Source organism: Carcharodon carcharias, chromosome 11 (assembly GCF_017639515.1).
Source record: "Carcharodon carcharias isolate sCarCar2 chromosome 11, sCarCar2.pri, whole genome shotgun sequence".
NCBI classification, from domain to species: Eukaryota; Metazoa; Chordata; class Chondrichthyes; order Lamniformes; family Lamnidae; genus Carcharodon; species Carcharodon carcharias.
Window position 1 is genome coordinate 73,957,286 of NC_054477.1, and position 24,907 is coordinate 73,982,192.

Here is a 24,907-nt window from a genome sequence, read left to right on the forward strand (position 1 = left end):
GAAACTTCAAGCCAACCAGCATTTAGTGCCATTGTTCTCTTTTTATTTTTGTACTGCATTTATGAACGCAAATGTGATAGTTAAATTTAGGATCTAAGACAAAGACAACTTCATGAAGACTGTCCCTCATATCAATGGCCCAACAGTGGGGTTGCACCAGGAATGATTATTCTACCTTATAATCCAATGTATATCATAAACAATACCGCAGGTAGTCTCAAACCAGCTCAAGTACAATGAGGTCAGCAGATAATGTCATTACATCAGCATAGTATGTGGGGACAGGTAACATGACTGGCATTCATTGCCCAAAATTCAGCATCACTGTTTGCACATCATATAAAAAGGCACAACATGGGAGGAGGTGCCTGAGCAATTGTGTTATGAATTTGAGAAAACACATAGGGTGTGACCAAACGTATGTAAACAAACCTGACTGGGACAATATTATTTTATAACTGGCCAGTGCAAGTGAGGCAATACATTAAAAGGGTCTTTACGAAATGATAATGTCTCCAGTCAAGACCAGAACTACAAATACCAAAAAAATCAGTTGGTCATTCAAAAGACACAATTAGATTAGATATATTTACTCAAACATAGGTTTTTAAAGATTAAATATTTGAATTAATCGCTGTAACACTAGGTAGGAATTTAGTGCGAAAACATTGAATTAATAGCGGTAAACTGAAAAGTTGGTACATAAAAAGCACGGTGTTATTATCCTTTTTAATTACTGAGGGCTTGGTTCACTGTGTACCTTTGCCTAGCAGCTGTTTTATTCACATGCTACCTCCAAAGCTCACTTTGTCTGGTCGGCTCGAACTGAAGTAAACCAGTTTCCTCAAGAAAAGACTGGAAATAGCCTACAGTTTCTAATGATTATAGAGAAAGGTTTCTGACATCTGATCCTGGTTTACTCAATGTGGATGTTACCTACTAATATTCCTAAACTGTACTCAAATTGTTTCATCATTTTAACCATAATTAGATTAACCCTCAAACTTCCAAAGTCAAGAAATACAAACCAAATTTATCCAACCTCGCCTCTTAATTTAACCTTTTAGTCCCCATTATGATTCTGGTGAATCTCCACTCTATCCACTCCTGTCTTAAATATGATGCCTAAAAAAGGCTCAGATGGGGTCTGACTAAAACTCTGCAAAACTGAAGGACAATTTGCCCAGCTTTATATTCTAGCAACCTGGAGATAAAGACCAACTTTTCATTTGCCTTTTTTATTGCTTTTTCTATCTGTCCACTAGCTTTTAGCGAAGTATGAACAAGGACATGCAATCCCTCTGTTCCTCTGAAGACCATAGAACATAGGAGCAGAAGTAGGCCATTCGGCTCATCAAGTCTACCCAGCCATTCAACGAGATCATGGCTGATCTGAAAATTCTCAACTCCGCTTCCCTGCCTTTTCCCCCATGAACCTCGATTCTCACCTTTTCCCCATGACCCTTGATTCCCTGACTGATTAAAAATCTGTCTACCTCAGCCTTGAATTTACTTAATGATCCAGCCTCTGTAGCCCTCTGCGATAAAGAATTCCACAGATTGACAACCCTCAGAGAAGAAACTCCTCCTCATCTCTGTTTTAAGTGGGCATCCCCCTTATTCTATCACTTGCTGCATATGCTGTTTGGCACGCAAGTAATCCTGTGTTGCAGCTTCACCAGGTTGACACCTCATTTTTAGATATGCCTGGTGCTGCTCCTGGCATGCCCTCCTGCACTCTTCGTTGAACCAGGGTTGATTCCCTGGCTTGATGATAATGGTAGAGTGGGGGATATGCCAGGCCATGAGGTTGCAGAGTGTGTTAGAGTACAATTCTGCTGCCCCACAGCGTCTCATGGATGCCAGACTCTATGTTGAGAACTCCCAGGGCAACTCTCTCCCTCCTGACCGTATACCATTGCGCCACCATCGCTGGACAGGACATACCCAGAGATGGCGGTATCTGAGACATTATCTCCAAACACCAAGACATACCCAGGAATGGTGGTGTCTGGGACATTATCTATATGATTCCATGATGATGTTAGTAAGGAGGGTCAGCTGTGTTTGCCGGTGTCATTTCCAGTGCCTCGGTCGATGCCAGATGGTCTATCTGATTTCACTTTTTTTGAGGCTGTGTGGCTTTGGGCTTTTGTGGGACTGGAGTCACATGGAGGGCAGACCAGGTAAGGACAGCAGATTTCCTTCCCTATAGGACATTAGTGAACATTAGACTTTTTAATTCCAGATTTTTTTTTTAAATTAAGTGCTAATCCCACCATTTGCCATGGTGGGATTCAAACCCACATCCCCAGAGCATTACCCTAGGTCTCTGGATTACTAATCCTGTGACAATATCACTACACCATCACCTTCCCCTATCATACTGCTGTCTGTGGGGAGTTAGCTGTGCGAAAATTGGTTGTCACGTTTTCTACCTTCTAACAGTTCACACTTCAGAAGTACATAATTGGCTATAAAGCACTTTGGGACTTACTGAGGTCATGAAAGGTCTTTGACAAGTCTTTTATTTTATTTTTATAATATTAAAAATTTGAATGTCAAAGGAATACAACGGGACTACTTACCACAGTGACAGCATCATTCAGCAGCGACTCTCCAAACACCAAGATATGAAGTTGGTCATTTACATGGATTTCTTCGAAGACGGCTAGAACTGCAACAGGATCCACAGCTGAGATCAAGCTTCCAAACAACAGAATCTGCAATAGTGTGATGTCACCCAAGGCAAAAGCCTGAACTTGGCAAATCCCATATAGTGACATACTGATGCCAGTTATATTCCATAGAGTTCCAACCACTGCATACCATAAAATAGTCCCAATATTTTCAAAGAATGGCCTGCCAGGCATGAAGTAACCAGCATCAAGCACTATGGGTGGCAGTAAATACAGGAAAAAGACATCTGTGCTCATAACAGGAGGAGATCTCTCTTTAGCTCCAAAGATGATTCCTCCAACTAACAGCCCAATGATAATCAGCAGACAGCTTGCTGGCACAAATGCAGAGAGCTTATGAAAGAGATGAAATCCTGTAAGAAAGGCAGAATAGAATGTTAAACTATGAAAAAAAGCAAATAAGGAAAGTTGTGTTATACATGACAATCAGCTGTCTGGTGAACAATATTTCACAGCAAAATACTGATTCTGGAAATCTGAAATGTAAACAAAGTACTGGAAACACTCAAGCAGGTCAGACAGCGTCTGTGGATAGAGAAACAGAGTTAACATTCAGTTTGCTGACCTTTCATCAGAACTTATTTCAGTCATGTAGGGTAATGGTCTAGCATCAGCTCAAAAGACATAGGAGCAGAAATTAGGCCATTCAGCCCATCAAGTCTGCTCCGCCATTCAATCATGGCTGATAAGTTTTCCAACCCCATTCGCCCGCCTTCTCCCCATAACCTTTGATCCCCTTACCAATCAAGAACCTATCTATTTCGGTCTTAAATACACTCAATGACCTGGCCTCCACAGCCTTCTGTGGCAATGAATTCCATAGACAATTACAACAAAGGTCTATTCTATACGTAAAATAATCTAACAGCACTTGGGAGTCTTGACAAGCTTCTACTCAAATCCAGCTTGTGCAGGTGCATTTTAAAAATCAAGCAACAAAATGGCTAAATGTGATCAATGCATGTAAAAGGGTTTGCACTGGTGGGGGGTGGGGAGACGAATTTATTCAAGCATTTTATTTATATATGCGTATATGATGCTCACTTGTCTTCAGTAATAAATATTTACAGTTAGTGAATATTGTATCTTCACAATTTCTAATGAAAACAAATGGGCAAAACAAAAAGAACTTGATGCAGTTCTGAGAATTTTTGACTGAACAAGTACTAAACTCACTTCCTGTGGAAACTGAAAAGTGACATTAAAAAAACCTATTACTACTTTACCAGTCAACACAAATAATTTTTCTGCAAACGTAGAAGGCATGACATCAGTAAATGCACTATGAGCTTTCCTTGATCAATATATATTTACATTTAAATGCACCAATCTTTGCTCATGACATTTTTTAAAATAAACATATTAATCCATTTTTAGGCCAAAAACACTAATCTTACTTTGGAAGCGCAGATAGTGTAGCACATGACAGTAAAATGTTTCTATGGCAAACCAAAAATCATAAATAATAATAAATTCAGAGGATGAACATGTTAGTGTTTACATGCCAAAATTTCCTTGGATCTAAAGGTTATTAGCATTAATATCTGTATCTTGAATATTGCTGTGCCTTATCTGCAATAAAGCTGTACTTCAAACTAATTCTGCAATTAGGAGTGTAAATTAAGCTTAATCCAAAATTAGGGCCCAGCTAGCCACAGGAGGAAATCAAAGCAAGATTTCTTAGAGGCCTCAAAACATTATTTACATGAAAAGTCTGCCTTGTCAGGTAGATGTAAAAAGGCCCTTAGGAATATTCAAGTGGGCAGGGAGTTCTTCCGTTGCCATTATCAACATTTATTCCTAAATCAACACCTATAAATCAGATCATCTGGTCATACACCTCTTTGCTTTGTGGAAATTTGCTATAAGTAAACTGGTTGCCTTATTTCACAACGACTATGCTGCAGAATACTTCATTGCCTAAAGAGCATTTGTAGATATCCTGACAAAAAGGATTTTCTTTAAAGCAGAATACTATACAATTCTGTACACATTGTTTGCTAATTGAACTAAACTTTCAAATTTCTCAAATATTCTACAGCAGATGGAATAAAACTAAATTCTTGTCAGCAACAAGAGCACATTGTATTGGGAAAGAGGCAGGGGCTAAATGCCATTTTGATATAGAACTTAGCCAAACACTCAATTTCAGCAATTGAGGCACGATGTGGAGGCCAAGAACCTGCCAGGAAGGACAAAACAAAATCTGTATTTTTTAGGCAGAATTGTGATTGCAAACTGCCTAGCAGCAGGAAAATTGTTTTGCTGAGGATCATGTTTCTCTTACACTCAGGTACCTTTCAACATCACCACCCGCCACCCCCCCACCCCCAAAATACATTATTCAAATAGTTTTGCAAGTCCTCCAGAAGTCATCTCTAGTTTCTTGAGAACCTTTAATGATTCTCTGGCTTTGGAAGTGGACTGAAATCAAATGAAACCACTGATGAAATGTGATCTCATGGATGCATTACAGTTTTCATGTCAGATTTGTATGAAGAAGGTGGGTCTGCAAATCAGTTTTATTATCTTTGTTTCCACAGGTCTCTAGAACAGGGAGGTTTTTAAATGCGATCATGTAAACACTACCAGCAAATTATGTAATGTTTATTTAGTACTTAAAATGTTTTAAATGTACCATGATATTAAGCCTATGAAACCAAAATATTTTGCACACAACACTCCCAATATCACAATCTTGTATGAAAACTGGAGGCAGAGCAGTTTAGTATCTTTACCTTTCCTTCAGCCTCCAGATCTCCTTTCTCATTTCTATTTAGCACTATTACTCTTAATATTTTTATGCTTATAAAACTGTTTACCATTTCTCTTCATGTTCCATCTCTTTCTTCTTCACTTAGCCTTTCTGATCTTTTTTGCTTCCCCTCTACACTGTGATCTGTATTTTGCTATTAGCTCTAGATTTTTCATATGCTGCAGATTTTTCCACCAGTCAATGGCTTTTAAATGCAATTGCTCTCATTATATTTAATTTTGTTTATGCCCCATTGACAGATGAAGATGTTGAGAATAGGGCAGAGATGTCCTGACCATAGTTCCTCTTTCAAGCAGCAACACCACCAAAGAGACCTGCTCATTCTTCATTTTGGTTTGAGAGATCTTGTGCGCACTGCCATGTTTATCGTTCAAAGTGCTTTGAAGTGACAAAGTGCTAAATAAATGCAAGTTTGTATTTAGAAATTGGAATACTGCATGCATTGGCAGCTATGATATACCTGAATAAAGTGGGGAGGCACTGGCATAGTGGTCCTGAAAGAACAAATATTTACAAATGTAACAGATGACAGGAGAACAAGTTGTTTGGGATCACCCAAAAGCTCCTTTAAATTTATGGCCTGCGGTTTAAGACTCAGAAGGGCTATTTTAGCTTTCAAAGGTTATTTTGGAAATTTACCAAAATGCAAGCTACACAGTGAAGTGAAAAGTGAAGCGGTTTTGTAACTGAAATTGTAAAGCGATTGTATTCAATTTGACTTTGTGAGATCTGTCTGTAAGATGATGTAGCTAAGGGCATGGCTATAGTCTCTACTGGAATTAGATAGATGTTCTGAGGTAGGATACACTGTAGCAAATCTTCAAGGCTTCTTCTGACAGCATCTCTCAAACCTGTGACCTCTACCACCTAGAAGGAGAAAAGCAGCAGGCACATGGGAAGAGCTTCATCTTAAAGTTCCCTTCTAATGTCACATACCATCCTGATCAGACATACATCATCATTGCTTCATAATTACTGAGCCAAAATCCTGGAACTCCTCATCTAACAGCATTGAGGGTGGTTTCACCAAATGGATTGCAGTGGTTAAGGTCCTCTACCACCTCTATTACCATCCTCTAGGATGGGCAACTAGGAATGCCCAATAAATGCCAGTGACTGTCTTTTTATTATTCATTCTTGAGATATGAATCTGTAGCCCATGATGGACAGTTAGCATTCCAGAGCTATACTGCTTGTTATACCTTTCAGTGTCTATTGAAGAGTACAAAAGAATCTTTAAACAGACAGGACACCCTGCTGCAGACAACTAATAGTTCAATGCTAGGAGTATTAAGAAAAGTGATACACCTTTAAGTAAACTGCTTCTATAAAATGTCCAGAAGGCCTGGGCTCTATTATTAATGCAATTTCACAATATGCTGCAAATGAATTATACCTAATGTAAGCCTCAGTGGCTGAGAAATGCAATCCATCGCAAATTAAATTCTCATGTTAATTTGCAAGCAAACTTACTCCAATTAAAGCAATTATAATTAAAGCAATATTGCCTAGCTGCACAGTATATTGTTCCATATATTACACACAATGATAGAAAGTGAAAACTTGCATTTATGGAGCACCTTTCAGAACCACAGGACATTATAAGTACTTCAAAAATGAAGCAGTTTGGAAAGTATAGTCACCTCTGTAAGGCAATTATAGACAGATAGTCTGAAAGATGTACAGTACCATGCTGTCATCACCAGTAAGATGACAGACACCAGACCAAATCGATGCAACCAGCAGAATAGATAAGAGAAAACCAGTGGATGTGGTGTATTTGGATTTTCAGAAAGCTTTTGATAAAGTCCCACATAAGAGGTTAGTGTGCAAAATTAAAGCACATGAGATTAGGGGTAATATATTGACACGATTGAGAATTGGTTAGCAGACAGGAAACAGTAGGAATAAATGGGACTTTTTCGGAATGGCAGGCAGTGACTAGTGGGATCAGTGCTTAGGCCCCAGCTATTCACAATATATAACAATTTGGATGAGGGAACCAAATGTAATATTTCCAAGTTTGCTGACGACACAAAACTAGGTGGGAATGTGAGTGGTGAGGAGGATGTTAAGAGGCTTGAAGGCAATTTAGACAAGTTGAGTGAGAGGACAAATACATGGCAGATGCGGTATAACGTGGATAAGTGTGAAGTTATCCATGTTGGTAGGAAAAACAGAATGGCAGAGCATTAGTTAAATGGTGATACAAAGGGACCTGGATACCCTTGTACACCAATCACTGAAAGCAAACATGCAGGTGCAGCAAGCAGTTAATAAGGGAACTGGTATGCTAGCCTTCATTGCAAGAGGACTTGAGTACAGGAGCAAGGATGTCTTACTGCAGCTGTACAGGGCCTTGGTGAGACCACACCTGGAGTATTGTGTAATGTTTTGGTCTCCTTACCAAAGAAAGGATAGACTTGCCATTGAGGGAGCAGAGTGCAGTGAAGGTTTGCCAGACTGATTCCTGAGATGGCAGGGTTGTCAAATGAGGAGAGTTTGGGCCGACTAGGCCTGTATGGAGTTAGGAGAATCAGAGGGGATCTCATCGAAATGTATAAAATTCTGACACAGATGGACAGACTGGATGCAGGGATGACACTTCCTCTGGCTGGGGGTTCTAGAACAAGGGTTTACTGTTTCAGGATACAGGGTAGGCCACTTAGGACTGAGAGGAAGAGAAACATCTTCACTCAGAGGATGGTGAACCTGTTAAGTTCCCTACCACAGAGGACTGTGGAGGACAAGTCACTGAATATATCTAAGAAGGAAATATGTAGATTTCTAGATTCTAAAGGCATCGGGGGTATGGGGAGAGTGCAGGAGTATGGCATTGAGATAGAGGAGCAACTATGATCATCTTGAATGATGGAGCAGGCTCAAAGGGTGGAATGAGCTACTCCTGCTATTTTTCTATGTTTCTATGACCATCATTCCAAAGCAGTCTCTTTTGCCAGAGTTTAGGAGCAGAGTAATTTCATGTTAGCCTGGTCCTCAAACACCAAATTATCTATGTCATAGCAGTTAACAGTTCAACACTTTTAACCATCTGAACAGTCACACCAATGATATATTTCTAAAATAACTGCACCCTGAACCAAGGGTCAGAGCCCCTCATGACACTGCAGGGAATCACAGCAGCGAAGTACAGCAAAGAATAATGTTCTCTTTGAGACCTTCAGTGCAGTACATACATTGCATCAATGCAAAACTAAAACTTCATTGAAGAAACTTGGCTCTCTGCCAATTTCCACCAGGATTGATAATCAAGGTTGCAACACATTTGAAAGGAAATAAATGACAAAAGGACATTTGTCTCAATTCTTTCTTTACAGTTGTGCTCAGTTTTTACTACCATTGATTCTCCCCACCCAGATTTACAAGGACGATACCAAAACTAGGAGGGAATACACAGCCATGAAAGATGAAACAGGCTGGACTCTCTTCTCTCCAGAAAAATAAGGGAAGGCTATGATTTGAAAAGGTCTTAAAAAAATAAGAAGGTAGATGCAGCAAAGTTTAACATTGTAGGAGAATCCAAAAATGGGGGTTTAAAATAAGATTGTCACTAATAAATCCAATGAAGAATTCATGAGTAACTTCCCTACTCAGAGATACTGGGTCTGACAATGTACTGAAGATTTGAGGAGCATAGATGCATTTTCAGAGAAAGCTAGCCAATATATGAGGGAGAAAGAAAGAGAAGGATTTGTTGATTGGGCAAGATGAAGTGAAAGTGGGAGGACACCATACATCAGTATAGACTGAATGACCCATTTGTGTGCTGTAAATACTATTTAAACCTTTGAGGAACAAGTTACTACAATGAAAATTCCCCCCCTCCAGCAACAAATACTAAAGATGTTGTTGATTTTGAACAGATTGTTCAACCCAAATAACCTTTGCATGACCTCAACAGAACTTGAAGTATTGCATCCTCATGGAAAACATCCTCACCTGCATATCTCTACAGTATATTCCAGCATAGAATCCTTGAATCTCTGGGTCATATTAAGCTAGAATACTATAGAAGTTTTTTTTTTTACATGCAAACGGTGACTTTAATTAACTAAACACACAATTTACACTTCTAGATACTCTGCAGCAGTGTCAAGTATCATCAAGAAATAGGACCTATCCTGCCACTCAATAACATCTACAACAATTCCACTTGCCATCCAATCCTCAAATTTTTTGATTCTCTTACTGTCCAAAAAGCTACTGACTAAACCTTGAATTATATTCTCAATCCAGTGGAATTCTGTTGCACACAGTTAGGGGTGAGTGGCCCTGGGATTCTTTAACATTGACTCTGGACCCCAAGAGGTCACATACCATCAGGTCAAATATGGGCAAGGAAACCTACTGCTTACCACCTACTGTCCTCTTTCAGTTGAAGAATCAGTACTTCATGTTGAACACCACTTGGAAGAAGCAGAAGGTAACAAAGACACAGAATGTACCCTGGACAGGATACTTCAATTTCCATCACCAAGAGTGACTCAGAGGCACCACTACTGACCACACCCAGAAGAACACATCTGCTAGACTGGGCCAACGGCAGATAGTGAGAACACCAATACATCTATTTAGCATGCATGTGGTCCTGTGTTGTAACTTCTCCAGCTTGGCGCTTTATTTCAAGCCTGCGCTGTGGGATATTTTATGCCCACCTGAGAGAGCAGACCGGGCCCCTCAGTTTAACATCTCATCCAAAGAAGGCACCTCTGAAAGTGACCAAAACAACAGTTACTCCAGGTGTAGTTTTACCAAAGCCCTAAACAATTGCACCAGCAAGGATTTCCTTGCATTTATATTCCAACCTCCTTGCAAATCAAGGTTAATGTACCATCGACCTTCTTAACTGCTTGCTGTAACTGTATGTTAACTTTGTAATTTGTATGCAAGGACCCCCAAATTCCTCTGAGTACCAACATTTATTCATCTAATTAAAAAAAAAATCCTACCTTAACATTCCGCCTATCAAAGTGGATAATTTTTTTTACTTCTCTGCATTGTATGGGGCATCCACCACCTTCTTACCCAAGCACCGAACTAGGCTACATTCCTTTGCAGCTTCTTTGCACCCTCCTGACCATGACCTTTCCCACTTATCTTTGTAAGAGTAATCTTGTACATATTACACTCAGTTCCAATCATTGATATAGATTGGTTGGGTGGCAGGTAAGAAATAACCCGTTTCCAATGCTCTGCTAAGCATTTAGTCTAAGTTGTGCTGTAACATTGGAGTAGAGTGGGAGATGGAGTATAGAGGAAGAATAAAAGAGGATTACAAAAACAGGCTTAATTAGCTGAATTGTTTCTAAAGCCCAGCTGCAGTCCTTCTAATGGTTGGAGTGGCTGCGACAGCAGAGTTATCTTACACACACCTACCACACCCAAATCCCAACTGACAAGAAATATCCATATAAAAATTTTGATGAAGTAATTTTGCAAAACATCCAGGAGTCACGATTAATTGCTCAACTGAATACAGCATTAGAAAAAAAGACAACCCCTTTTGTTTTGTGAAGTGGACTAAAGCCAAATGAAAGCACAGTTAATACATGATCAAGGACAGTACACAAATCTGATATGAATACAGTAATAAACGATTCAGTAATTTCAGCTTGATCTGAAACAAAAAATGTTGGCTCTTGTGAATCGCCACATGAGCAAACTGTAACATACTTAAGCACTCAAGATAGTATATATTGTATAGTGTTATTGCAAGCATGAAGCTCAATAGCGTCTGTAACATGACAAAATATATTGAACTTTGTATTCTGCCTCTTTGTTCCCATCATGTTCCAGGATTATTTGTTCTGGGGGGAAATTAGCATAGTTTACATTAAGATCTTGCTATTAAAAAATAAAAAAAAAACTTAGTTCACAAGGGATTAAACCTACAGAACAGCCATTTTCTGTGAATATAAAGTGTCTGTGCAGAATGGCATTTCCAACAACAGGTCAATGTAATATGTTTAGTGTGTGGATGCAGAGAGTTAGTCAGGCTTCTCGCTTTTTGTATGCTGGTTACTACTTAATTTTAGCCCTACACTGCTGGCTAGTAGCATTGTAAAAAGGGGAGCCAAATGCACAAGTCTCTCCCCATCAGTATATAGCCTCTCCATTGGCAAGTTCCCAGCTGCATCTCTTTGTGGCAACACACAGAAACATAGACCCCTACAGACTCAGCTTAAAATTTCTGAGGAAGTCAGAAAAGGTTTGGCCCCCAGACATGCAGTGTGCAGGCCCAGCAGCACATGGACACAGCCTGGCACTCATGAACTAAATCCCATCTTTAAGAAAATAGCTCCACTGCCTTATGAATACTTCAGGAGAGATAAAGGCCAAGGAAGTAAGCCACGTAGCTCTATGGATGTGGGAGAGACCCCTTCCATAAGGCAACATCCCCATCATCTGCATACAGAAAAGCTAGCACAGATTCAGGAGAAGACTAACCATATATTTCAGTATCAATTAATAGAGTCTTGCAGCAGTAACTGGAACACCGGCTTGTGCACAAGCTCAGTTTGGGAGGCTAAACTGGAATCCCTGCAGGAGGCCAAAATCAAATTATAGCCTACCAATCTCCTGGCAATCAGATTGACAGAAGTGTCTAGGTTTGAATAAATGAATTCACAGGTAACAAAGATGGACAGGGGAGAGTTAAGCTTGACAAGAGCAGTTCAGCCCTACAGTCAAAAGAATTTACATTTACAGAGGGAGAAACCCAGAATACCCCTACAGGTAACCCAAAGCAGCTTGACTGTCAGGAACAACCTGGGTACTAACCTCCACATATAAATGCAAGACCTGTCAGACAATACATAATCTGGATTTGATGAGGCAATGAGGTCTGAAATCAATATCTTTGCTTACACCCAACACAAAAGGAGAAAAAAAAATCAGAACTCAAATACCCAAGTATTCTTTCCCCAATAAATACAGGTTCTGAATATAACTAGGTCACCTAAACATTATCCACAGCATGGGAAAGGACGATGGCATTGCTGATACCCTGTTCAGAGTTTCAACTTCAGAAATGCAGCAGGGAAGACTTCACACCTGCTAGCTATGTTTGATTTTCCAATATGAATGAGAGAATGAATGTGCACCTCTTTGCAAGACCACAAAAGAAAAATAATTCATTTCTCCCACCTGGAGCAAAACACTTGTGTCAATGTGACATGAAAAGAAGTCCAATGTATTCTTTTGCTATTTTTAGAATGGTCTTTCTGCTTAACCAAAAAAGATAGCTGTTACAAGTCACAACACCAACAGGAGTTGCAAGAAGAAAAGAATCCTCCTCTCATCATCGTGGAATCTCACACTCAATTGTAAGGACATTATAATCATGAAACCAGGGGTCTCACACTTTGAAACTAGTTATGCCTGCAGAGCTGTGAACACATATCTCATACCTGGGACTGTACAGGTCCATTTCAAAAGGGAACCATTGAGGGGACAATAGACATCATTTGCATCTTGATAATCTTATCCCCGCTAGGAGAGTCAGAGGGTCTGCCTAGACATTGGCTTCCTGACATAAGACCCCCCACTATGGTTGTTAACTCTTTCAAAAGAGAATCACTGGGTTATTATCAATCCTGAAATCAAAGCCAATTCCAGACACTAGATAAACATCCCTTTTGAAATCATTGTGGAGAAAGAAGGCCACATTACTTCAGTGACCACTTTGAAATCTCTATATTCCTTTGAGAACTGAGAAGCCCTCAGACTGCTGTTCTAACACCAACTGAAAAGGACTCCAGCAGCCTGGTTGAGCTCACTGCCAGTTATCATATCTCAAATTCTCAAAGCCAGCTTGTTTTAAAAAGTCTCTGATCAATGGCTGTCAAGTGGTCTAAGCACAGAAAGCCCATTGTGCTGCACATCACTAAGGAATTTTGTGTTGCTGTCTTCAGCCAGAAACTCAGCAGGGCTGAACTCTTGTCATAAAGGAAATACCCTCTGACTGACTTCTCGGACTCTGGAAATCACCTGAAATAATATTCACTTGTGGTTCTGCTATTGTTACTATCCATAGTTGTAAAACTTTCTTCTTCCTATGCCCCCTGTGTGCACGCGCGGTGGAGTGGGACATTGTGAACACACCTCCCCTGGTTTTTGAATGTGAATAAACTAACCTCGAGTTAATCATAACACGAGTTTGCAGCGAGTTTGTAAATTGGATCACACAAACTGAGGATTTGGGGAAACCCACCACAGCATATTTTAAAAATAATTCAAAACACTTTCTGCTTATGGGAAATTGGTGAAAGGAAAGAAGTACAGTTTGCCTGCCTCATGTCTGTAACAACCATGACAAAAAATCTAAAGTGGAGCCCAAAGGCAGATGAATGCCTAACACTGTCATTTTTTTCAGTAACTCCTGCAACCAAGCTGATGCCAAATGTAATACTCCACATTTCTTTGGACCCAGCCCAGGAGGTCAAAAAGAGGATCCTGATACATTTGGGGAAGTGGGTCACCATAAATTTTGGTCTTGTGCCCTGGAGAGGATATTCGCAGTTTCACTGAACACAGTTGACTACAAAGGCACAAACTATTGTCTCACAAGATGGATGGCTGCCAAAGGCCTTAATTTAGGACAATGAAGTCTAAGATATCCTGGTAAAAATTTAAATTATTCTAAAATAATATGTAGTGTTACCCCAGAAAAGGCACATTGTCAGTAGCTGACATCTAGTGTTACAGATGCAAAACTTTATACACTTAATTCAAGGTAAAACAGAATGTCCAAGAGTTGGGTGGGGTGTGGGGTTTGCAGCTAGAAATGGTGAAAACATATTGAACTCTGCCTGGAGACAAGTCCATGTGATTTGGTTGTCAGGGAACAGAGACTCAGATTGAAACCCATAAAAACTCAAGTGCCAGTTTTCACACCTTGACACAGGAGAAGCAGCTGACCTTGCTGAACACAGACACTCAGATTCAGACTCAGATCTGGAGAGAGGGACTAGAAACAGCTGCTGCTGTGCCAAGCAGTGAAAATGACTGTTGTGCAAGCCACCAAGCAGGCTGCTGGTGAGAATTGATTCTCTTTTTGAAGAGATGGGACTTGTAGGGATTTAAGAACCAAGGAGCCACCACAAGGAGCCTTGCTGCTGGAAGTCAGTTCAAAGATACTCAGAAGATTCAGTGAACGGACCTTCAAAGGATACTGGAAGACTCACCCTGGTGTACCGGGGAGAAGGGATATGTTTGAAAAATCAGGAGGAGTTTGAGATTTAATCTACAAGGCTATATATCTGCTGAGTGCATGGCATAACATACAAACATGGCTTAAAGCATTTTTGGCTGTTAATTAGTTAATGGAGAAAGTATCCTTTTCTGTAGCGTATTAGTTGCCTACTAAGTAATGTTTAGTTAATGTTCATTTTAGTTTGCTTGTCAGAGTAAAAGTCCAAAATATGAAATCTTGTCATGTGATTGTGTCAGTGGCTAGAAAAATCATATCTTAGTTATTGGCCTCCACAGGAATTGTAACACTTGGAAAGCAGTAGCTGGTTTTATTGACAGCTCAACCAACCAGTCCCTAAACCAGGAGAGCTGTGGGAAAGGCCCATGCAAACCTTCAAGTTCCTGTCCTCCCGAGAAAGTCTGAGAAACCTGGAATAACAGTTACATGTAAAAGAGAGAGCACGATGTGTGAAGCTGACACTAACTTGAGGAATTACTAGACATAAAAATGTATTTATCCCACTAACAGGGCTACTGTACTGTTATTTTCAATGTTTTGAGAAATATTACAAAAACTAAAAATCATCGTAGGTACTACAAATTATTTAAAAAATTGTTCACATCTCGATGGATATTCATCAGTTTGTCTTCCGAAGACAGGAAATAAGCATATGGAGCCACACAGCAGATTACCTTGCTCAAATAATGAGAATCTAATAATTGCTATGACTCCCAGGTTGTGCTATAACATAGCTAGATATCAGGCAGTAAAGATAAACATCCAAGCTAAGAGAATAATGGGTTTGCTTATGGCTGCAATCAGCCGCAGTGATACTGAAACCGAGACAACACCCTGGATTTTATATAAAAATTTTAATATCTAACTAGATAATTTTTTTTTTAAAGAAGTTGAATCTGTGGCACTCACATGATGTGCAAAATGTGAGTTCCTACTGCCACAAGTTTGACTTCTCTCAAGACACTGAAGGTGACAGCAAAGGAATCAAACATTTGGCATTAGCTAGAATGAAAGCAAAATACTGCAGATGCAGGGAATCAGAAATAGAAACAAAGTGCCGGAAATACTCGGCAGGATTGGCAACATCTGTTGAGTGAGAAACAAGAGTTAATGTTTCAAGTCGAAGATAATTCCTCTTCTTTGGGAGAATGCTTTCATTGACAAATGAAACTTAACATAAGGCGCCATTAATCAGCTGCCCTATATTGTCTCTGATGGAATAAAGGTTGTAAGTTCCATAGCTGATGGCAGAGTTCATGCCAGAAGGCTATAACATGCCCAGGAGAAAGAGGATACCCCACTCTAAATGTTTGCGTGGTGATGAATTAGATCAGCCCAGGAGGTGAAAGACAGGCCACACACCAACAGGAAAGGGAACTGGTGTAGCAAACCACAGGTAGTCAGGATCACACTTGTGGACAGAACATGTTCAGTAAAGTGGCCACCCAATCTGCTTTTGGTCTCCCCAGCGTACGGCAATATAAATAGAATGAGAAACTAAAGTGAGATACATATGGGGTGCCTGAGGCCCCAGAGGTGTGGGAAGAGTTTAATGGACAGGTATTGCACCTGCTACAACTGTATTGCAATGCCTCATGGGAAAGCAGTTGAAACCCCCAACTGTTGCAATATAATATGTCAGAAAGTAGGAGAAGGGAAGGGCATGGACTGGAAAATGTGCTTGGTTTTCCATTAAAAAATTGTCCATTCATGGAATGTGGCCATCACTGGCAAAGCCAACATTTATTCCGCATTCCTAACTGCTTGAGGTGCTGGTACTGAGGTTCCTTTTTGAATTTTTTTATTCATTCATGGGATGTGGGCATCACTGGCTAGGCCAGCATTTATTGCCCATCTCTAATTGCCCTTGAGGCGGTGCTGAGCTATCTTCTTGAACCGCCGCAGTCCATGTAGCATAGTACACCCACAGTGCTGTTAGATAGGGAGTTCCAAGATTTTGACCCAGAGACAGTGAAGGCACAGCAATATTATTCTAAGTCAGGATGGTGAGTGGCTTGGAGGGAAATTCCAGTTGGTGGTGTTCCCATGTGTCTGCTGCCCTTGTCCTTCTAGATAGTAGTGGTCGTTGGTTTGGAAGGTGCCGTCCAAAGTGCCTTCGTGAGTTTCTGCAGTGCATCTTGTAGATGGCACACACTGCTGCTACTGTGCATCATTGATGGAGAGAGTGAATGTTTGTGGAAGGGGTGCCAATCAAGTGGGCTGCTTTGTCCTGGATGCTGTCAAGCTTTGAGTGTTGTTGGAACTGCACTAATCCAGGAAAGCGGAGAGTATTTCATCACATTCTTAACTTGTGGCTTGTAGATGGTGGACAGGCTTTGGGGAGTCTGGAGGTAAATTACTACCTGCAGGATTCCTATGCTCTGACCTGCTCTTGTAGCCACAGTATTTATATGGCTTGCCAGTTCTGCTTCGTGTCAATGGTAACCCCCAGGATGTTTATAGTGGGACATTCAGTGATGGTAATGCCAGTGACTGTGAAGGGGCACTGCTTAAATTTTCTCTTTTGGAGATGGTCATTGCCTGACGCTTGTGTGGTGTGAATGTTATTTGTCACTTGTCAGCCCAAGCCTGCATATTGTCCAGGTCTGCTGCATTTGGACATGGAGTTGCGAATGGTGCTGAACGTTGTGCAATCATCAGCAAACATCCCCATTTCTGACCTTATGATGGAAGGAAGGTCATTGATGAAGCAGCTGAAGATGGTTGGGCTGAGGACACTACCCTGAGGAACTCCTGCAGTGATGCCCTGGAGCTGAGATGACTGAGCTCCTACAACCACAACCATCTTCTTTTCTGCTAGGTATGACTCCAACCAGTGGAGAGTTTTCCCCCTGATTCCCATTGACTCCAGTTAGGGCTCCTTGATACTACACTCAGTCAAATGCTGCCTTGATGTCAAAGGCAGTCACTCTCATCTCACCTTTAGCGTTCAGCTGTTTTGTCCATGTTTGAATCAAAGCTGTAATGAGGTAGGAGCCGAGTGACCCTGGAGGAACCTAAACTGAGCAGGTTATTGCTAAGCAAATACCGTTTGATAGCACTGTTGATTCCCCCTTCCATCACTTTACAGATGATCAAGAGTATACTTATGGGGCTGTAATTAGCCAGGTCGAATTTGTCCTTTTTTTTTTTATATACAGGGCATACCTCGGCAATTTTATAGATTGTCAGGTAGATGCCAGTGTTGTAGCTGTGCTGGAACAGCTTGGCTAGGGACTTGCTGGGTCATTTCAGAGAGTAATTAAGAGTCAGCCACATTGTTGTGGGTCAGGAGTCACGTGCAGGTCGGACTGGGTAAGAACAGCAGATTTTATTCCCTAAAAGGACATTAGTGAACCAGAGGGATTTAAAAATAAACAGCAATCTAATTGTTTCATGGTCACTATTACTGATACTAACTTTTTTTTTTAAATTTCCAGAATTATTTAATTCACTGAATTGAAACTTGCCAGTTGCCATGGTGGGATTTGAACTCTGCCTGGATCATTAGTTCAGACCTCTGGATTACTAATCCACTGAGCTGTTAATTGTATATTAATTTTATTTAGTTGTGTGTGGTGGGCATTAAACAGGGAATTCACTTGTACTCCTTTAGCTAGGAGCAGACTGAAACGTGGTTATTGGGTTTGAAGATATAGGTTTACCTCTGCCACTGAAGGTGGGTGAAAGGAATGTTCTTGCCTTTGTTTATTAACCTATTTGTCTGTAAACAATATATTACATAAACCAATGGACGGATTTCAAAAGCACTTGGTAAACAGATAAGAGAATGTGGCCCAAGGAAGAACTGATTAGTTTTTGACAAAGATGCATTCAAGTTCCTGGAATTTTTCTTTAAAAGGTTCCATTAACCTTGGGAGATAGGAAGAGTTAACTTATTAAAAATTGTTGTGGGTTATTTTATCTAAACCAATCACCATTTTTAAATGTTGTACTTTGTTTCAGCTACTCTGGTGCAATTGTCACAGCTGCGAAAACATGAGCAGAGTTTTCAGAGCAGATTGCTAGATGTCGATTGGCCCGAAGTCTCCTCAGTGAGATGAGTGATCTTAATAAAAAAAAGATTTCTTTCTTCAGCTTTGTAATTACAGAGCATCAAACAGAGCAGGAAAAGCATGATGGAACAGCTGCACAATTATAATAATGTAGTGTTATCATGGCAGAGGTTTGTGCTCCACAGAATGCCCTCTTCACCTCTAATATGTAACTCCATGAATAAGAGCTGAAAAAATTATCTAAAGATTGGCTCTGGTACCAGAACCACCTGGCTTTCTAGATATAACATTCCACCGTAACCCCATGCGGATGTATGTATTATAGATGGTGAAAGTGACAGAAAATTAACTGACAAGTGCGAGGCTGGAAATGTGAAGACACGAAGATTATGTCCCACAAAACTGACACAATCAAGGGGAAGCTCAGTTAGGTAAAAACAAAAGTGATGTTAGAATCTCTGCTTCATGAAAAGCAGAGCCATCAAAGAAGAAATCCTTACAGCAAAAGAGTGATCAAAGTAATTGAGAGACTGAGGGCTTGTAATGTGTTTTTGGAAGGTCCATTGCCACAGAAACAGGACAAGGTCCAGCAGGGAAAGGTAGCAAAATGCCAAAGGTGAAACATGTAACGGTGGGGAATGAATGGAGATTAGAAGCATTGTAAATTTCATTTCCTATATCAGAATGCAAAATCAAAACAGTCAACATAATAAAGAAGCAGGAAGCAGACCCCACATGAGTAAAACTGGAAGAATGTTCCACAAATCCTCCAAAAAGATAAGATAGCTGAGATGTATGCAGTTCCTACTGCAACGATATTTATTTGGAGAAAGTAAATGGTGCTGAAGAAAAATTGCTTAAGGGAGAAAGTGCAATGGTATGTGCAAAGCCACTAGTCAAGGAAGATGTATAATGTCTCAAGATTATCAGTGTAGGTATAAATGGACTGTAGGTCCATGGTGAAAAGGAGTTGAAATCACAGAAATCAAGTCAGCGAAGCATAAGACATCTAGTACCAAGTAAGATACATCTTACACCAGCCTAATAAATGCATGCAGTTAAGTCAGTGTGATACTCATATAGTGACACATGCCAAAGTCTGTTCCAAGAACTAAGCCCTAACCTCTGCAATTCCCTCGCTAAATCTCTCTCTCCCCTGCTTCAAGGTGGTGCTCAAAAACCTACCACTTCATCCAAGTTTTTAGGCCACCTGTCCTAATGTCCTGTCCTTAGACTTGTTGTTAAATTTCTTATCTGATTAAGTTCCTGAAGTGCTTTGGTATGGTTAATTAACGTGCTATATAAATGTAATTTGTGGCATCACGAAACCCAGTTCCACCCCGATCTATTGGATTCAGTTAACAAAGTTATCACCAGCACATCTGCAAAAGGCAATTCCACTCCAATCTAATATAGTTGCCTACACCTCAATGGAAGGAAGTCTCTTTCTAGCCAGACTATTACTTCCTTTTGACTAGCTCAATCCCATATGCAGCTTCTTCAAATTGCCACAGGTGCATGCAAGTTGCCAAACTGATTAAATTAATTGCTCTCAAGCTGACATGAAGATTCTTAAGCAGCTCAATATTATGTTTTTTTTAAAGAAAGTACAAATCAGCATATTTTGTGTAGCAGATCAACATCCCTAAAAAAATGGCAAATGTTACATCTTCATTCAAAAAAGGGTGTTAAGGATAAATCCAGAGACAGGTCAGTTAGATTAACCTTAATGGCAGAAACACTTTTGGAAATGATAAACTGGGACAAAATTAACAGTCACTTGGACAGGTGTGGGTTAATTAAGAAAAGCCAGTATGGATTTATTAAAGGCATAACAGGATCAACTAATTTGACAGCTCCTCTTGGCGAGGTAACAGAGGGCTGATGAGGATGATGCAGTTGACATGGGTGTACATGGACTTCCAAAAGCTAGTTGTTAAAGTGCACATAATAGGCTTGTCAGCAAAGTTAAAGCCCATGGAACAAAAGGAAAAAGTGGCAGAATGCATATGAAGTTGGTCAACGACAGGAAACAGAGCAGTGGTGAACCGTTGTTTTTCAGACTAGAGAAAAATAGGGCAGAATTTTGCCCTTGATGGGTGGGCAGGCAGCCGATCGCTGCCAAAACGGGCCCCGCTGCCATTTTAAGTGGGTGGGCCAATTAAGGCCCGCCCAGCGGGCTGCCCGACGGGAAGCACTATGTGCTTCCTGTGCAGGGGTGGGGGGTGGGGGGGATTCCCCATCTGTCAGAGTGTGCTCTTTCACACATGCGCACGAAAGAGCGCACATCTCCCTGAGACTAAGTGCTGCCTCAGGGAGATCACTGACAGTGTTTCAAACGCCAAAAATACAATAATAAAAAAATTAACATGTCCTCCTCATGTGACAATGTCACACGAGATGGGACATGTTAATAAATATCAAAAACTTTATTAAACTTTTTTTAAAAACACATGAAACCTCATCCTGCCAGTGGATGAGGTTTCATGTTTTTCAGAAGCCCGGTGGGGTTCCTGGCCTGCTCGCCAGCCTTTAATTGGCTTAATTATCCTGTCCGCCCACCTTCCTGAATATGTACATGGGGCAGGACATGCCATCCTGGCTTCAAACTATAATCATCATTCTTTCACTGTCACTGGATCAAAATCCTGGAACTCTCTCCCAAACAGCACTGTGGGTGCACCTACACCAGATGGACTGTAGCAGTTCAAGATGGCTCATCAATACCTTGTAAAGTACAAATGCTAGCCTAGCCAGTAACACTCATCACACGTGGTTGGTACCTTGCTGCTGGCATGCGTTTTTGTTCCACTTTGACTCCGTATGACTCTTCGGAAGATACAGACAGAGCTGCTGAGTTTTTCAAGATGTGCACAAGATGGTTTTTAGACCAGTATGTCAAGAAACCAATGAAGGAACAGGCTATCCTAGATTTGGTTTTGTGCAATGAGAAGGGATTAATTAATAATCTTGCTGTGTGGGGTCCTTTAGGGAACAGTGACCATAACATGATAAACTTCTTCATTAGGATAGAAAGTGAAGTACTCTGATCTGAAACTAGGGTCCTAAATCTAAACAAAGGAAACTACAAAGGTATGAGGCATTGGCTGGCTAAGATACATTAGGGAACTTCATTATAAGGCATGATAATGGATAGGCAATGGCTAATATTTAAGGAATGAATGTATGCATTGTAACAGTTATACATTCCTTTCTGGAGCAAAAACGCAACAGGAAAAGTGGCCCAACCATGACCAACAAAAGAAATTATGGGTAGTATTAGGTCAAAAAAGAGGAGTCATATAAAGTTGCTAGAAAAAGTAGCAAGCCTAAGGATTGGGAAAAGTTTAGAATTCAGCAAAGGAGAATCAAGAGATTGATTAAGAGGGGATAAATACAGCATGAGAGTAAATTTGCAAGGAACATAAAAGAGGATTGTAAAAGTTTCTATAAGTATGTAAGAAGAAAATGATTAGACAAAGGTAAGTCCCTTACAGTCCAAAACAGGAGCATTTATAATAGTGAACAAGGAAATGGCAGAGCAATTAAACAACTACTTTAGTTCTGCCTTCATGGATGAATACACAGGTAACTTCTCAGAAATAGTAGGGAATCGAGGGTCTTGTGAGAAGAAGGAATTGAAGGAAATGAGTATTACTAAAAAACAGTGCTGGAGGAATTAATGGAACTGAAAGCCAAAAAATCCCTAGGGCCTGATAATCTACATCCCAGGGCACTAAAGGAGATGGCCATGGAAATAGTGGATGCGTTGGTGGTCATCTTCCAAAATTCTGTAGATTCAAGAACTGTCCAGGCAGATTGGGGGTGGAAATTGTAACCCCACTTTTTAAAAAAGGGAGGGAGAAAACAACAAATTACAGACTGGTTAGCCTAACAACAGTAGTAGGGAAAATGCTAGAGTCTATTATAAAGGATGTGATAACAGGACACTTAGAAAATATCAACAGGGTTAGACTAAGTCATCATGGATTTATGAAAGGGAAATCATGTTTGACAAACCCACTGGAGCTGTTTTGAGGGCATAACTAGCAGAATAGATAAGGGAGAACCAGTGGATGTGGTGGATTGGATTTTCAGAAAGGTTTTGATAAAGTCTCACATAAGAGGTTAATGTGAAAATTAAAGCATATGGGATTGGGGATAATATATTAGCATGGATTGAGAATTGGTTAGCAGACAGAAACAGAGTTGGAATAAATGGGTCTTTTTCGGATTGGCAGGCTGTGACTAGTGAGGTACCGTAGGGATCAGTGCTTGGACCCCAGCTGTTCACAATATATATCAACGATTTGGATGAGGGAACCAAATGTAATATTTCCAGGTTTGCCAACAGCAAAATCAAATGGGAATATAAGCAGTGAAGAGGATGTTAAGAGGCTTCAAGGCAATTTAGACAAGTTGAGTAAATGGGCAAATATATGGCAGATGCAATATAATGTGGATAAGTATGAGATTATCCATTTTGGTAGGGAAAACAGAATGGCGGGGTATTATTTAAATGGTGAAAGATTGGGAAATGTTGGCGTACAAAGGGACCTGGATGTCCTTGTACATCAGTCACTGAAAGCATGCAGGTACAGAAAGCAGTTAAGGCAGCAAATTGTATGCTGGCCTTCATTGCAAGAGGGCTTGAGTACAGAGCAAGGATGTCTTACTGCAGCTAAACAGGGCCTTGGTGAGACCACACCTGGAGTATTGGGTGCAATTTTGGTCTTCTTACCTAAGAAGGTACTTGCCATAGAGGGAATGCAGCAAAGGTTCACCAGGCTGATTCCTGGGATGGCATGATTGTCACATGAGGATAGATTCGGCCAACTAGGCCTATATTCACTGGAGTTTAGAAGAATGGGAGGGGATCTCATTGAAACATATAAAATTCTGACAGGACGGACAGACTAGATACAGGGATAACATTACAGTCTCAGGATATGGGGTAGACCATTTAGGGCTGTGATGAGGAGAAACTTCTTCACTCAGAGGGTGGTGAACCTGTGGAATTCTCTACCACAGAGGGCTGTGGAGGCCAAGTCACTGAATATATTTAAGAAGGAAATAGATAGATTTCTAGACCCTAGATTTCTAGACCCTAAAGGTGTCAAGGAGTGAGGGGAAAGCGCAGGAGTATGGTGTTGAGATAGAGGATCAGCCACGATCACACTGAATGGTGGAGCATGCTTGAAGGGCTGAATTACCTACTCCTGCTTCTATTTTTTATGTTTCTATAAAAACATTTTCTGTTTTTATTTCAGATTTTCAGCATCTGCAATATTTTGCTTTTATTTATCCACAGTATTTGGATTCTTGGGGGGATTGGAGGCAGGGGTGGAACCCATTACGCTCCCAAGATCTACGTTCTAAAAAAGGTCAAAAGATCCATTCGAATGATGATCATGGTCTACATTATAAAAAGAGCACCCACTGGTTCACCGGTTTGATGAGGGAAAATTGTATTTAAACAGGCAGACGAAACAAGAATCTATCCTTGGCTAATGGAAAATGAATGCACAAATGAACTAATTTTCTCTTAAAACGCGATCTAAATTGTGTACACTGGGATTCTTACCAAACATTAAAAGGGATCAATAGTATAACAGGAGCAATATCTATTCAATGAAATCACACAGTAAATATTTGCCTTCCATTCGTGGCGCCAGGTTCCGATTCTTTCAAACTTACCTATTTTCGCTAAAGAAGCCAACAGAATCCAGAGGGTGATCTCAAAGGGAACCTGCACATGATAATAATCCACAGAGAAGACACTCAGCCGCTCATCCTGGTTTGCAAAGTTTCTGGAAAGGTGATGTTTGGAAGAATCTTGGTGCTGGTCACTATCCTTCGTTTCTTCATTATTGAGAGTCGAACTGTTTCTAAAAGTGGCCTCGACATTGTTTAGAAGAAAAATAACCAAAATGAAATAAATAAGGAGCAGGAAACGGCAGCACTCACGAGTGACCCGGAATGATCCATTGGCTCTGCCACCGGCCATGGTCACAGGTAACAAAAAAATACCTCTCTACTCTACTACAAAGTAGCAGTCAGATGTTAGGTTACAAAGACTTCTTAGTTTTACAATCAAAACTTCCAGGCCTAACACAGGCTGTTTTAAGAAGCAGCAAGACTCAGCTGAACAAGTCGAACAGGTATAACAACTTAAACCGTCCAA

The 24,907-nt window shown here is 40.4% G+C and overlaps 1 protein-coding gene across 3 annotated transcripts in view; it reads right to left on the reverse strand.

Moving 5' to 3' along the window:
* slc9a2 (solute carrier family 9 member 2) overlaps positions 1–24,907 on the reverse strand; it is a 77,816-nt gene extending 52,909 nt beyond the window's left edge. Inside the window, exons 1-2 of one of the 3 annotated variants that reach the window (XM_041199734.1) lie at positions 24,421–24,902; positions 2,589–3,052 (exon numbers count right to left, since the gene is read on the reverse strand). In XM_041199734.1, the coding sequence (XP_041055668.1) occupies positions 2,589–3,052; positions 24,421–24,730 (774 nt within the window). In that variant the 5' untranslated portion in view covers positions 24,731–24,902. Of the gene's footprint in view, positions 1–2,588; positions 3,053–24,420 lie in introns of all 3 variants that reach the window. The other 2 variants (XM_041199735.1, XM_041199736.1) reach the window with 2 other exon arrangements.